Source organism: Limulus polyphemus, unplaced genomic scaffold (genome assembly GCF_000517525.1).
Source record: "Limulus polyphemus unplaced genomic scaffold, Limulus_polyphemus-2.1.2 Scaffold8674, whole genome shotgun sequence".
Classification (NCBI taxonomy): Eukaryota; Metazoa; Arthropoda; class Merostomata; order Xiphosura; family Limulidae; genus Limulus; species Limulus polyphemus.
The window spans coordinates 4,940-21,901 of record NW_013674284.1 but is presented as its reverse complement, the minus strand read 5'-3'; the positions used below and the strand labels follow the sequence as shown (position 1 = coordinate 21,901).

At 31.5% G+C, this 16,962-nt stretch overlaps 1 protein-coding gene across 1 annotated transcript; it reads left to right on the top strand.

Annotated features, from left to right (window-relative positions):
• Positions 1–934: 934 nt before the first annotated feature.
• Positions 935–16,942, top strand: LOC111083231. The gene is made up of 4 exons (XM_022379588.1): positions 935–1,075; positions 9,166–9,379; positions 11,804–11,934; positions 16,430–16,942. Exons 2-4 carry the CDS (start codon positions 9,196–9,198, stop codon positions 16,742–16,744), a joined length of 630 nt encoding a protein of 209 aa, XP_022235296.1. The 5' UTR covers positions 935–1,075; positions 9,166–9,195; the 3' UTR covers positions 16,745–16,942.
• Positions 16,943–16,962: the final 20 nt, after the last annotated feature.

The window sequence follows — 16,962 nt, the reverse complement described above, 5'->3', positions numbered from 1 at the left end:
CTTGATTGGTGGCTAGAATCTTGAAAAATGAGGAATTTTATATTGTGTACGTAATAGAAAAAATAAGAGATTACATTTATTCTAAAAAATATGGGTTTCGAGGAATAATTGGCAAAATGACAAATAGATCGCTTGGCTGCTATTCTAGCTGAAACGTGTTCGAACACTGTCAGGATTTATGGATGAAAAAAGAAAGAAGGGTAGGGTAATTACGTTCTGAGTCGAAAGCTCACATCAAGACAAAGGGTATCGAACTGTAACTATAAAATGAATTGGGAGTTTAACCCAGAGAAAAATTAATGTTTGTGTTTTCGTTGATTCGATGTGGCGTTTAGAAAGAGTGGAGTAATAGATTGAATCAGTGTCACTTGAGTACAGCCATCAATCAAGTACAGTTAAAAAGCTAAGAGATACCATGTGACGTATTTCAAGAACAAACACAAAATACAGATTAATTCTGTTTGCAGTTTCTTATACTACATTCGACGTTGAAACCGAAATTCATCAGAAACCTAACAATTGAAAGTTAGTTACGTGGTTAGTATGTGCAATAGGGAACATTACGTAGCCATACCAACATAGCTTGCACCGGAAACAAGAAATAACTGCAAAGCAAATGCCATGAGCGAAAACATACATCAGTGCAGTATTTATCATAGTTCCCTCCCCGAAATTAAACACAACTCAAGAAAGATTCTGTTTTATAACATCTTTTAATATTCTGTTTTGACTTAAAACTCCACTCAACTATTAGAAGCATTCGGAAAACTATGAGATATGAAGTTCACATTTAGAACACATTGCTAGATTTGAAAAAAAAAAAGCATTATAAGGTTTCACTTTTTTTTGTTCAAGAAAATATTTACCAGGAAACCATGAAACTTAAATACAAAAAAATATTCATATTGAATTTTGAAGTTTCATTTGAAGTTTGTCTCCAGTTCTACCAGCAGGGAAACCTACTATTTTGGGAACAAATGCAAAATTCGAAGTTGGAAACGAAGTCAACGTAACATGTACAGCACAGGCCTCCAAACCAGCAGCTTCGCTGAGATGGTTTCTTAACGAAGAAGAGGTAAGACTGTAATTCTGGTTGATGTTAAAATCACAACGTGTTCCTTATGTACTGAATCACTTCTTGTGTTATCTGGTATTCCTTAATAAATTTTTAATATTTTCTATTTGGAGACAGAGCATGTTTTGTTTTCTAATTTTTTAAATTATTACAACTTCATAAGTTGCCACATTTGCTCACTAGAGATAAAAAATACGAACGATCAATCTCTAGCAAATTTGTAAGAAAGGTTTATTACTTTGACATGCAATTTATTTACTCGAACTATGAGATTAGTCTTTGTATATATTATTTAACTCGTTCTTCTCTGAGGGAATTATTTTCTAGCGTGTGAGTACTCCATATCTTTGTAGCTTCTTCTAACTTTGGAAACGAGATGATGACAGCAACCAAAAATATAAAAACAAAAATATGGAAGTTTCAGTGATGACATAGAAACTTTATGTACATTTTTTTTTTCTGATAGGTTACTATTCATCATTTATTTATGTATTCAGTTTTTATTGTTTTAACTAACTTGGATCGCCTTTTGCTGCAAGCACTTGAATGATAAAAACTATTTTCAATTCACAAGTATTGGCTGGTGATTTTTTTGTGTGATTTATAACTAATGGCGGACTTTATTTTTGTTTACAGCTAGAATAATTAATATTGTTGGTTATAACGTTTGAAATAAAATGTTGTACATTTTATTTTTTAATTAATGGGATTATTTTATATTCTATAGTTTAATATATGAATTGTAGATTCAAATATTGCTCCTTTTCTCACTTGGAATTTTGGCTGAAACTATCATTAACAGCGAGGGTATCGAACTGATGGTTCAAATCACTATAAACCTTGTTTTTAGTGTATTAGTAATAAAATTAATTTTTTAGTGTATTACTAATAAAATTAATTTTTAGTGTATTAGTAATAAAATCAATTTTTTAGTGTGTTAGTAATAAAATTAATTTTTAGTGTATTATTAATAAAATCAATTTTTTAGTGTATTAGTAATAAAATTAATTTTTAGTGTATTAGTAATAAAATTAATTTTTTAGTGTATTAGTAATAAAATCAATTTTTTAGTGTGTTAGTAATATAATTAATTTTTAGTGTGTTAGTAATATAATTAATTTTTAGTGTATTAATAACAAAATTATTTTTTAAGTGTATTAGTAATATAATTATTTTTTAGTGTATTAATAATAAAATTAACTTTTTAGTGTATTAGTAATAAAATTAATTTTTTTAATGTATTAGTAGTAAAATTAATTTTTTAGTGTATTAGTAATAAAATTAATTATTCTAATCAGCAGTTATCTAGAATTACCTTCACAGATTTAGTTATAAGTAACATTTTGGTTCTGATGGTTAGAATTAACCTACTTTTGTTAGGACGTTATTAACAATATATAATGTGATTCGTGGTTCATATTCGAACTTTCAGAACTACCTTACCACCTTAATTTTGAGTGATATCAAAAGAGCATCCAAACAATATTGTTTTCAAACGTCTCCTCATAAGCTTGTAATCTAAAGTGCATAATCGAATTACTTTCCCTTGTTTCACAGATAGTGCTGTTCTCGGGGCATCTGCTTGATCTCACTACCATTTGCTCGTAATAATTAGGTCTGATTACAATAAACGAACCAACAAACCTAATTCAAGGAAAAGGCACCTGCATTATAACACGCTTTGAAATGTTCGAATAGTTTCATTAAATCTTTGCGACTCGTGGAGGATGGATTGTGTGTCGACTTTTTAATACCGAAGATGAAGTATTTGGCACAATGTTATGGAAACGTAGCATTATTAGGATGACTTGTTTGGTGCACTGAGCTCCTTTTTTCCAATTCGATAAAGTTGGTTTTCTAACGTTTTATTTGTTTGTATAAATTCGTGATTTCATTCAAATCAAATTGAAATTGCAGTGAACACTATAAATACTTGTAGGGCTTGGTTTCCTTTAAAAAAAAAACACCAGACAAACGACAATCGCTCTTTCTTTCCAACAAAATGATAAGGCACCAAAAATGAGTTGAAGTGGTATAAGATCAGGTTTTGAAGTATGATGATAAAGTAAAATGAGTTGAAGTGGTATAGGATCAGGTTTGAAGTATGGTGATAAAGTAAAATGAGTTGAAGTGGAATAAGATCAGGTTTTGAAGTATGATGATAAATTAAAATGAGTTAGTGGTATAAGATCGGGTTTTGAAGTATGATGATCAAGTAAAATGAGTTGAGGGTGGTGATCAGGTTTTGAAGTATGAGGATAAAGTAAAATGAGTTGAAGTGGTATAAGATCATGTTTTGAAGTATGATGATAAAGTAAAATGAGTTAGTGGTATAAGATCAGGTTTTGAAGTATGGTGATAGTAAAATGAGTTGAAATGGAATAAGGTCAGGTTTTGAAGAATGATGATAAATTAAAATGAGTTGGTGGTATAAGATCGGGTTTTGAAGTATGATGATCAAGTAAAATGAGTTGAAGTGGAATAAGATCAGGTTTTGAGGTATGATGATCAAGTAAAATAAGTTGAAGTTGAATAAGATCAGGTTTTGAAGTATGATGATAAATTAAAATGAGTTAGTGGTATAAGATCGGGTTTTGAAGTATGATGATACAGTAAAATGAGTTGAAGTGGAAAAAATCAGGTTTTGAAGTATGACGATAAAGTAAAATGAGTTGAGGGTGGTATAAGATCAGGTTTTGAAGTATGAGGATAAAGTAAAATGAGTTGAAGTTGAATAAGATCATGTTTTGAAGTATGATGATAAAGTAAAATGAGTTGAAGTGGTATAAGATCGGGTTTTGAAGTATGATGATAAAGTAAAATGAGTTGAAGTGGAATAAGATCAGGTTTTGAAGTATGATGATAAAGTAAAATGAGTTGAAGTGGTATAAGATCAGGTTTGAAGTATGATGATAAAGTAAAATGAGTTGAGGGTGGTATAAGATCAGGTTTTGAAGTATGAGGATAAAGTAAAATGAGTTGAAGCTGAATAAGATCATGTTTTAAAGTATGGTGATAAAGTAAAATGAGTTGGAGTTGAATAAGATCAGGTTTTGAAGTATGATGATAAAGTAAAATGAGTTAGTGGTATAAGATCAGGTTTTGAAGTATGGTGATAAATTAAAATGAGTTGAAGTGGTATAAGATCAGGTTTGAAGTATGATGATAAAGTAAAATGAGTTGAAGTGGTATAAGATAAAGTTTTGAAGTGAGATGATAAAGTAAAATGAGTTGAAGATAATTAAGTACCCAGTTTTTCGTTTATACCGATTAATAAGTCCCACGAGGTCTAATATGCTAAAGTTTTAACAGCACGTTTGAAAACACTAACTGCAGACATGTCGAGCCATTCACTCCCAACCCACATAATTAATGAAATAGCTGACGTCACATCCTGCTTATAGAATCAACTATATTGTGTTCTTGGTAATATAAAATAAATATATGATTTATCTAACTAGCTTTTAAGGCTTTTCCAATAAATGGTCTGAAGGTTAATTCCTCTTGATCAATATTAAGACACTTATATAGCTACTGTTAAATACATAAGGGGATTTACTGTCTCACCATATCGTGGTCAAGCCTTAGATATTTACGTCCAAAATCCGACACGTTAACGACAACAGCATGTCCGACCCAGACACGATGTTTTATTTTTATTCGCAATGCCAAATATTAACTGAAAACGCAATTTTTAATAAGTTGCCTTGCAAAACCTGATGATGAAGTTGATGATGAAGCTCTAATATTGCTTGTTTGAAATTCTCTTTGGTGTAATTAATGAGTTTTATTAATGGAACTACATGATTTGGAAATGAAGAATTAAATGAAATTTCATCACTGCGAAAACAATATACGTCTGTAGAGAATTTTCTACTTGTGATAAGGAAAATTTGACACTTCACAGCTTTGTCACTCACATACACATAGACACAGTCTCTAGCAAAGTGATACTATACAGGAAAGTGCAGGTAATAATGAATTAATGCCAAAGTTAATTAACTCCATGAAATCCTAGTTATAATATTTTCATTTAAATATTTTGTGTTTTACTCTCAAGAGTTTCTGAAATAGTGAGTTGAAATGATGCTTTACATCTTTTCATTAACTTCAAGAACTGGAAAAAGAGACGAGCAGAGTGCACGCAATCCTGAATTACATTTTCCTATAGAATTTTATTCATATAAGTTATAACATTAACTTTTCAAAAACTCTTATTAAAAATATAGATTACAAACTAGTTAAGTAAATTAAAAAAACTGTTTATGCGAAACTCATCAACAGCAACAAAAATATTCACTTCCGTTTCGTTATAATATAAACATTAAACAACATATCATTGTTTCTCATTTCAACTATTTGTCAGTTAGAAGTTCATATACCTCATTTCAACTAATTCAGAATTAGCAAAAATACTACCTCCCGCCCATTACAGTGTACGAACATCTGATTGTTTAACGTATTTAATCTATATTTATTCCTACTCAATTAGGCCACAGAATAAAAATAATGTAGTAACATATTTAACTCATTAAGACAGTCTATATTTCAAAATTAATAGCCTATTTTTATTTCAATGTTGAACTTCGGTATAATGCAAGCTACAAAAAAAAATAAATAGTTTCATCAAAGTTAACTAAATACACGCAAAATCGAAATGCAACTAAATTGTTTATTGGAATATTTAGTAACATACTTGCATTAAAATCTTCCACGGGTTTTGAAAGTTGAGAGCAACACATTATCTTATCTTTTAGAATTTACTTACTAATTGTGCAGATATACTAGTGAAATATTTTATGTTACTTACTAAATGTACAGATATACTAGTGAAATATTTTATGTTACTTACTAAATGTACATATATACTAGTAGTGAAGTATTTTATGTTACTTACTAAATGTACAGATATACTAATGAAGCATTTTATGTTATTTACTAAATATAGAGATATACTAGTGAAATATTTTATTTTATTTACTAAAGATACAGATATACTAGTGAAATATTTTATTTTACTTACTAAAGATACAGATATACTAGTGAAATATTTTATTTTACTTACTAAAGATACAGATATACTAGTGAAATATTTTATTTTACTTACTAAAGATACAGATATACTAGTGAAATATTTTATTTTACTTACTAAAGATACAGATATACTAGTGAAATATTTTATTTTACTTACTTAAGATATAGATATACTAGTGAAATATTTTCTGTTACTTACTAAAGATACATATATACTAGTGAAATATTTTATTTTACTGACTAAAGATATAGATATATTACTAGTGAAATGTTTTACGTTACTATTAATAATTATCAAGCCCTAGTTGACATTTTTGAAGAAAACTAAAAGCTAAAAAAACCTTTATTATTTGTCCTAATGTCGGTTAACAAACTTGTATTTACTCTATGTAGTAAATTTTACTGGATATTTAAATATATTGATATATCTACTGTAGAATTCACTACAACTTGGTGTAGGTACATTGTGAAAATTGAAAGGTATCATATTTTACCATCTCTGTTATAGATTCCATCTTTTGTTAAGTTGAGTTTCGGTCTTACTGCACTATAATCCGTCGAACAATCTCCTTTTCAGGCGTCAATGTAACACAGTTTATTAAGTTAAAAAAAGACTGTCAAAATTAGGGACAAAGAGTCACAACAAGTAGTACATTTTTTAAATACACAAGAAAATGGAAATACTTTCCTTGAAATACACAAGAAAATGGAAATACTTGACATCACTCTCAGGCTAACATGGTCAAAAGGAAAGAAATCGCTGACGCATATATTTTGTCGAGAGAGGGTGTTGGGTAAAAAAAAAAAATCAAGCCAATAATAATTAATAAAATTAGGGTATTAAAAATATATAAATTATATAGTGTTGTAGTATGAATGAATATTGGTGAAAAATTAGATTCTGGTCAATTAATCCTGTTTTTGCACCTCAATAGCTGTTATCGAGCAACTTCATTATATAAATAGGTCTAATTCACTACTAAATATTTTGTATCCCAATTGGCCTGAAGAACCCTAGTATTGGACTGAATATAGCAGATATGTTTTTATAAATTATTTTTTTATTTTATTCAGAAGTTCTCCTTCATAACATACAATACTATATCAAATGCACAGTTATCATTTCATTTGTTTCTTGACCTTTGACCCCCTCTTTATTCTACTTGTATTGCTTTGCTATTTTCCTATTGCTATTTGTCGTAAAGTACCATAGGAAGATGATTTTGTTTATTGCTTTCTGTTAAAAACTTAGGGCTGGGACTTGAAACTGTGAATTTGCATGAAGATAAATGACGAGGACATTGCGACAGTTCATGTTTTTACTTTTTATCACGTGAAGGGTTCTTTCTTTCTAGAAATTGAAATAATAATATTCAAATTTGATCTACAAAAAACTTTTGTAGACAATAGCTACTTGTATGAACAAAATGTAAACATTCGACATTTTGTTTCTGTTGGCCTCATTGACTTGAAATTGGATTTTGCTACGTATTTCAATGGGATGTATACGTAATGCTGGTATATTTTCAATTATTGGGTTTTTGTGGGTCTTAACTCGTTATTATTAAAACTAGTATAGGAAATAGAGGCTTGTTTACGCAGAATAGTGGCACAGAATTATCGAGACTAATAAGCCCGAATACAGGGTTTCGATACTCGTGATGGGCACAGCACAGATAGCCCATTGTGTTGCTTCGTGCTTAACAACAAACAAACACAGAAACATTTTGATCTTATGTAGGAAATATTGGAAATTTTATTTTTAAAATCAACGACACCAAATTCACAAGTGAGAACACGAGGGTTTAAATATAACTATTTCTGACAAACAATCAACACACGCTACAGGGGCTTTACCCTTGGACCCTTCAATCCTCAGCTCGACACCTTAACCACTAAGCCACACTAGTTATATATAACACTATATATTTCAACATAGTTTATATGAGCTACATAATCTAACAAAGCCTTCACTCCAAACATGCAGTTGTAGAAACTATTAAAAATACATACGAAACGTACCACATTTTATGTTTAAAAAACAACCTGTATCAGACGTACATGTTCATAAAGGGCCAAAATCACAAACATTCTGAAGAGAAATCCACATGTTAACTCTATGAGCCTGTTGATATGTTCTTCCTGGTAACACTAATTCGTATTTCGTTATTCATTCAGCAGTGCTAGAATACTCAATGTAATGAATCAGAAGAGATGTGAAAAGAACTGTGACTGTATGGCGGTAATTTTAAGAATTACTTTCAATTTTCAACACGAAGGTGTTCCATTTCTTTCAATACAAACTATGATAGTTACATCAATTTTTAATTGCTCCGAAGTTGTAGAAGTAGAAGACAAACAAAGAGCGCTAATCGTCCTTTTCAAGCTGCCGTTATCACTGGGAAACAGGATGTAATGATACCATAAATCAAGTAATCATATCGCTCTACCTATACACACACACACACACACATTTGTATAGATATTAATAATAATCCTAGGAAAAGTTTTCTTGTTTGTAGTTAAGCAAAAAGCTGCACAATATGCTATTTTTGTTGGGCTTACTGAATCGACCCTTGAATTTTAGTGTTATAAGCTGCTAAGGCTACTATTGAGCTCAGGTGGGTACTTTCGGGAAAGGTTCTTAGAATACCAAAAGAAATTATTAGCCTAACGAAGCGTAATATATATTGAAAGCTAACGACTGGGTTTTCAGATCTAATGTATAAGATCGAGTGATACGAACTTGCTGTCAAATCATTGGAAATGACATATTATTCTGTTTTCACCCATGTGGCGCTACTGAACAGGAATTATGATAGTTTCACAGTTATTAATCGTTTAAAACTCGATCGAACAAATACAATGTCCAGACAATGGCTATGTATGACTACAAGCATGCACTTATTTCGGTTTGAAAAACAAAAGCCAGTTCTCTGTTTAAACAGTATAACAGAACGTCAACATGCTCACTTAAAGATCGTACCAGTCAACATGCTCACTTAAAGATCGTACCACAAGAGGAAGGTGGTGATTTTTGACATTTCTTTTAACAGAGCCCTTCGTCTTATGTGTGGCATCCTCCGATGATAAAATATACAAATGACCTCATGAGCTCGCGTCTAGGGTTATATTTAACCCTCACGTCATCTCATCTTCAACTCGGGGAGCTGAAGCTAAGGTGTTTAGCGTCCATATCTCAAGCGTACTCTATCACGACTGAAGAGGTCATTGTGGGAAACAGTGTCAGGCCCTCTGGATACTTCACAAGTAAGACTCTTGTTTACCTAGATATTTTGAGTAATTTCTAAGACTGGCGTGAAAAATGCTTTTTCTAACATTTATAGTGAATTCCGTTGGGTTTTGGTGTTGTTTTCTACATGGTATCACAGAAAATTGATTGCATGATAGCGGTGACTGCAAGAAAAATAAATTGACGTTATTTCAATAAGAATTTGTTTTGTTTTCAAATCCATATTTACCAGTTTTTGATATGGTATTTAATAGTAGTGTAGATTATCTAACATAGTGGATTTGTTTCATAAGCAACTAAAGCCAGTCTTATCCACTAGATTGGTTATTACAATATGTTTATGTTTTTAGAGTATGTATAAAAATATAATACCAAACTGTCAACCAGCTTAACCTGAGGACTTGGGTTTGTTTCGATTAGAATCAGTTTCGTCATAACTACATCACTGAACACCTGTTAAAAGGGACTTACCGTAGCACTTAGTATTGGGTCAACTGTAGTTGAAACTAGAGGGACACTCAGAAGAGCGCATATCCCCGCTACGCAGCGTTGATCATATTTGACTCTCCAAAAACTGAAAAATATGTCTGTATGTCCGCTGTTATTAACGAACATGGACAATTCTTGGCAGAACAATGAGGAATAATATTCTAAATATGTCCACCAAGTTTCGTCCAAATCCAATCAGTTTTGACTGAGTCATAGGGCAAAAATAATTTTAAAAATCGGTTCCCATGTTAATAGATAGGAATTTTTTGGAACTTTATGACCTCGACTCTCTAAAAACTAATCATTTCTATGTTTGGTCATAGTCCAAACACATACCAACTTTCGTCCAAGTCCATTTAGTCGTGTTCGAGAAATCTTGCTAACAAACAAACAATGGTGAAAAAAATGACCTCCGTCCATCTTTTGTGGTGACGATAAATATTACAGAATGAGGGAGATTAGTTGTCAGTTATGTATCTGATTATATCGTACGTAATGCTGCCACTAGTGTATAATACACATCATTTTATTACGTATTTGAAGTTTATTCATGTCACTAAAACATACACCAATATTACAGAATGAGGGAGATTAGTTGTCAGTTATGTATCTGATTATATCGTACGTAATGCTGCCACTAGTGTATAATACACATCATTTTATTACGTATTTGAAGTTTATTCATGTCACTAAAACATACACCAATATTACAGCTGCAGCGTATTTTCAAGTACTATACAGATGACCTTAAGCCACCTTCTCCACTATAATGTTGACTAGATGCATTTTTTAGCATTTTTTCAATTGAACAGTTAGAGTGATATGTGGAATGCCTTTACTTCTGATTTTTAGAGTAGCTCAACTTTCAACAAATTAGAGCCCATTATTCAGACATCGTAAATGTAAAATATTACCCTGCACTAGATACTTGACTTCTGTTATTGTTTTTATTTCTATGTGTGATAAGGAAAGTAGAAACCACCACGGAAACATAAAACCGGATGCACAAATTATGTAAAAAAAAAAGAATACTAATTTAAAGTTCCTTCTGGTGGCGAACGTACTGCTTGTAGTAATTACGGCCGTATGTGGGGCGTTGTAAACTAAGCAATATATATATAAGTTCCTTCTGGTGGCGAATGTAGTGCTTGTAGTAATTACGGCCGTATGTGGGGCGTTGTAAACTAAGTATTATATATATAAATTGTTTAATTAATGTATGCCTACGGCTATTTCATTTAATATAGCTGTTGGAGTTTCTTGATGTGCATGTTTAACAGTATTGTGAAAAACCATATACAAATATGCTAAGCATCCCTTTTCATAACAATAAAACGCAAGCATGTGAAACAAAGAAACACATTCTAACAACCTTTTCCGTTCTCTTGTTGAATTTCAATTGCATGAACTTAATCTTTAATTAGTCTTTAATCTGGATAAATAACATAATAGTTTTGGTTGATTATCATATTTTTTTTTTCATATAACATTCCTAAGAATGACAATAACATTACATATGGAGCCTCAGGAAAGGGGTTTTGAATAGACGACTAATAATCAACATGTTTTAATCGTGATCATTAAATACATTGAAGTTAGTCGTGATAGGGCATTTACTTATTTCAAGAAGAACCGCTTCAACTGTCTAGTAAAAAACGTTCTCTTACGAATGATGATCTTAAGTACCTGTTTTTTATTGCAAGTAAACGACAATAATGCTGAACGCTAAAAATGCACTAGTTTAGCTACAAATGAGTCGTAAAACACTTTATTGAAGAAAACTCTGTTAATGGTTAGACCCCGGGAACAAAGTCGATCTGTACTTAAGTCAGACATATCGCGATCTGTAGCCCAAGACCTTGATATATTTTTTTTATTTGACCATTGTCCAAGAATAGGTTTCCTTAGTGTGATTAGAAGTCTAATACCATCTTATCTCTTCTCGTCTATAGCTCCCAACGGACCGACCATCGACGGTGGACTGCAGCCTCGTTACCAGGTCGGTGATATGATGAACGTCAACTGTACCTCAGCCTTGGCAAAACGTACAGCTAAACTATCGTGGTACATTAACGATAATGAGGTAACGTAACAGGCTGGACATTAGAATTTCACTTATAAAATCATTATTTATTTGGACAAATGAAGTCAAATAGTGTTATATGTGGCACATTTAAATATTGTATTTTATATTTAAAGTATCTATTATTATGTGTTTATTTTAAGTACGAAGTTTCACAATGGATATCGAAACCAGACTTTTAGTGTTGTAAGACCTCAGACATATAGCAAATCTAGGATAGATAAACAATGCCCTTCTTCATAACAATATATATATATATATATATATATGTGTGTGTGTGTGTGTGTGTGTGTTTGTGTGTGTAGTAGTAGATTTTCAGAAAGTTATCCCAAATAACTGATGCAATATTAATGTAAAAAAACACAAACCCGACTTCTTTTTTTTGGCATAATGAAATATGAAATATTTATTATTAGTTACAGCTGACTAGTTTCAGTAATAGAGATACCATCATCAGGGCTTGTGTATACAGTGTTAGCAGATATACAGTGTTAGCAGACTAGACAGTGTTAGAAGATATACAGTGTTAGCAGATATACAGTGTCAGCAGATATACAGTGTTAGCAGATATACAGTGTCGGCAGATATACAGTGTTAGCAGATATACAGTGTTAGCAGATATACAGTGTTAGAAGATATACAGTGTTAGCAGATATACAGTGTTAGGAGATATACAGTGTTAGCAGATATACAGTGTTAGAAGATATACAGTGTTAGCAGATATACAGTGTTAGCTATTGGAACGACTTAGTTTTCTCTCCTTGTTTCCTGACCTTGTTATTTTGAAATTAACTCACCCATTAACGGTCGTAGCTAAATATAATAAATAAACTCCGTATTCCGAAAATGGTTTAATCTCGAAGTCTAAGTTCAAGGGAGGTCCAGTTCAATCTACATTTAGATCGATGTGTGTTATGCTAGTTTCGGAGAATTCCATTCCTCATCAATAACCCTGAACACGAGTTAACCAAGGAGAGAAAAGCTGGACCTATAGCATAGTTAAAAATATCAAACATACTGTTGATGCTATGAGAAAAAACCTATACACGTGATAGGTGAAATTACGAACTTAATAGTGGCCGATGATACTTTTCTTCGCATCACCTATCCAACGCATACTGTTGATGCTATGAGAAAAACCTATACACGTGATAGGCGAAATTACGAACTTAATAGTGGCCGATGATACTTTTCTTTGCATCACCTATCCAACGCATACTGTTGATGCTATGAGAAAAAACCTATACACGTGATAGGTGAAATTACGAACTTAATAGTGGCCGACGATACTTTTCTTTGCATCACCTATCCAACGCATAGGGTTTTCTCACGGTGACTAGGAAGCACGTTCACACCAACAGTTTTATTGCTAAATATAGGCTAAGCCTAAACTGTCGATGATTGTAATTTTGCTACCGAGACTAATGGGCTGTGAGTAATAAGAAATATCATATCGTTCACTGTACCACAACACGTCGGTTTATTAATAAAGTAGCACAATGTGACTGAGAAGAAATTACGACTGATAAAATTCAACTGCATTCAATATTCCCTTCCTCTCGTAACAAAGAAATCTTATTACTCTTTGAAAAAAAACAACTTAAGCAACTGTTGACATGGAAACGCCAGTACCTTTATTTTAAAAATGAGATTTCATCTTTTTTTTAGAAACTTTTGTTTTTGGGCCTCATCAACTGAATACACAATTCAAATGTCCATACCACTCACAGTTCGTGACGGTTGTGTATTACGTCTTTAAGGAACTGGAGAGCTGAACGAAAAAAAATGATTATTTCATCCCAGTAATCTTTCAGACTTTCTTTGGTTTCAGACTGAACAACGCTATCCAGAATAGTCGAAACGAACCAAATAAAAAACAAACAAACTATATTTCTTATCGTTCTTAGAGTCCAATGTTAAAGATTAATTCTGTATAAGTGAACATGCAATTTAAAAAATTACATTTGTTACCTGTTTATCTATAAATGTTGTTTTTTTAAATATTATTAAATTTGTAATTTCTGTATTAGAAATTGAACAAATCGAAGCTCTTTCTGTAATCAAAATCATTTAACACTAAACTTTATTAAGTAATTGCTAATCATATATCTCTTTACAAAAGTCGTTTGAAATATCTTTTAAAATCCAACCCAATAATTCTGACTTTCGTATATCCAACAAATACTTTGAAGTTACTTAAAGTCTTAATGAGTTTCAACAATATTGCTTTGACATTTCACATATTATGAACATTCTAATCTTTCGTTGACTGATCTTTCTTGTCAAATAGTAAATTACATTTACATTATTATAAAAATGAATTACAAGTCACTGCGACTTATAAAGTGTGGCAGATCTTTCTGGACTGCGTCACGGACACCGTCTTTATACGTAAATTAATCATCAGGTCACATTGTAGTGCTTAGAGGTCTTTATTCTTCCCGGATTTCAAGAAACGATAACTATGTAACAATGATTTATACGTTTGATTTTTTTCTGTATATGATTTTACAGGTTTCTTCATCAGAAAACTACAGGTGGAACTATCGATATATATTTATGTATATATCATATCTTCGATGGTTTTTTTGTAGTTCTCTTCTTAAAACATAATCGTAGAAAAAAACAGCACTGATCTTAAAGATTAAAAAAATACTGAACATAAACATCATTCTTGTTGAGTACAGTACTATATGGTGTAATGTACTGATATGTACATACGTAAGTATTTATTGAAGTATATTTATATGCCTGTTGACGTCGTTGTTTTACCTAAAAATAACGAAACGAACAAATGTAATTTAAATTCTTTGATCTGATTGATTTCTATAGATAATACTAATTGTATTTGTTTATTTAACATCTTTTCTGCTATTCTGCTACCTTTATATTAACAGTAGCTGTACTAGCCTAAGGTTTTATCTCCAAACCGTTTGTACTCATTTGAGCGACATGGTAAACAAAACGACAAAAAAGTACAGCGTAACTAAATCAATACACTCTGCTGTTTTTATAGTACGTAACACCGTCATTATAACACAGAAACATGAAAATCACGTATTTCTCTTTATGATGTATAATTTTGTTGGTGAATTGTTGTAAAAGTTTATTTTATAAAGTTGGCTTTATTGGTGCAAGAACATAATTTGTCGTATTAAAGCAAGTAAGAACATAGTTCCTTGTGTTCAAGGTAGACAGACAACGTAGTTATTTGTATTCATAGCATAAAATAACATAGTTCTTTGTGTTCAAGGTAGACAGACAATGTAGTTATTTGTATTCATAACATACAAGAACATAGTTCCTTGTGTTCAAGGTAGACAGAGAACGTTGTTATTTGTATTCATAACATACAAGAACACAGTTCTTTGTGTTCAAGGTAGACAGAGAACGTGGTTATTTGTATTCATAACATACAAGAACATAGTTCCTTGTGTTCAAGGTAGACAGAGAACGTGGTTATTTGTATTCATAACATACAAGAACACAGTTCTTTGTGTTCAAGGTAGACAGAGAACGTTGTTATTTGTATTCATAACATACAAGAACATAGTTCCTCCTACTGAAAGCAAGAAATAATGAAGTTGCGTATATTGACAGTAGCGTGAGGACGGGTGAGATGAGCGAAGTTTCTTGATTGCGTTTTGCACTTAAACTTCAAAGAAAGTAATAAAAAATACATTTGTAACTTGTTTGAAATAGTTAATTAAGCTATTATGGCTTGTGTTAATTATACACTATTTTATAACAACTAGTTAAGTTATTATTGCTTGTGTTAATCCTACACCACTTTGTAACAAATAGTTAAGTTATTCTGGCTTGTGTTAATCCTACCTCATCTTATAACAAATAGTTAAGTTACTGTGGCTTGTGTTAACACTACCTCATCTTATAACAAATAGTTAAGTTACTGTGGCTTGTGTTAATCCTACACCACTTTGTAACAAATAGTTAAGTTATTCTGGCTTGTGTTAATCCTACCTCATCTTATAACAAATAGTTAAGTTACTGTGGCTTGTGTTAATCCTACCTCATCTTATAACAAATAGTTAAGTTATTCTGGCTTGTGTTAATTCTACACCACTTTGTAACAAATAGTTAAGTTATTCTGGCTTGTGTTAATCCTACCTCATCTTATAACAAATAGTTAAGTTACTGTGGCTTGTGTTAATCCTACACCACTTTGTAACAAATAGTTAAGTTATTCTGGCTTGTGTTAATCCTACCTCATCTTATAACAAATAGTTAAGTTACTGTGGCTTGTGTTAATCCTACACCACTTTATAACAAGTATTCAGATATTTTGAAATCTGGGAGCATGTTATGACGCTGAAGATAATGACAGACATTTGTTGGTTTTTAATGTCGAGCAGACACCAAGAAGTATTAACTTAAGGGAGAGTGATATGAAGTTTGTGAACATTAGTTTCAAATATTTGAAATCTTAGATCGTTAAAATACAATATGTTTTTAAATCTGGTATATTTTATTCTAGGTTGATCCCAGTTATCTAGTGCACTATTCTCCACGCCAGCATCCCGATAATCTCGTCTCTACTGTGATGGGACTGAAGTTTAAAGTACGAGCAAATCAGTTCCAGAAAGGGGAGATAAGGTTAAAATGTACTGCCACGCTTTTCCGAATAATAGACGAGCGAAGTATTGAAACTGTAATAGGCGGGAAACAACAAAGTTCCGGACTTCATATATCTGAAAGTACTAGTTCAGGTGAAATCTTCAACTTCTTAACATATAACTGTGGTTTGTTTTGTTTGTTTTTTGTTTCAAAGTTCCGGACTTCATATATCTGAAAGTACTAGTTCAGGTGAAATCTTCAACTTCTTAACATATAACTGTGGTTTGTTTTGTTTGTTTTTTGTTTCGAAATTCCGGACTTCATATATCTGAAATTACTAGTTCGGGTGAAATCTTCTATTTTTTAACATATAACTGTGGTTTGTTTTGTTTGTTTTTTGTTTCGAAATTCCGGACTTCATATATCTGAAATTACTAGTTCAGGTGAAATCTT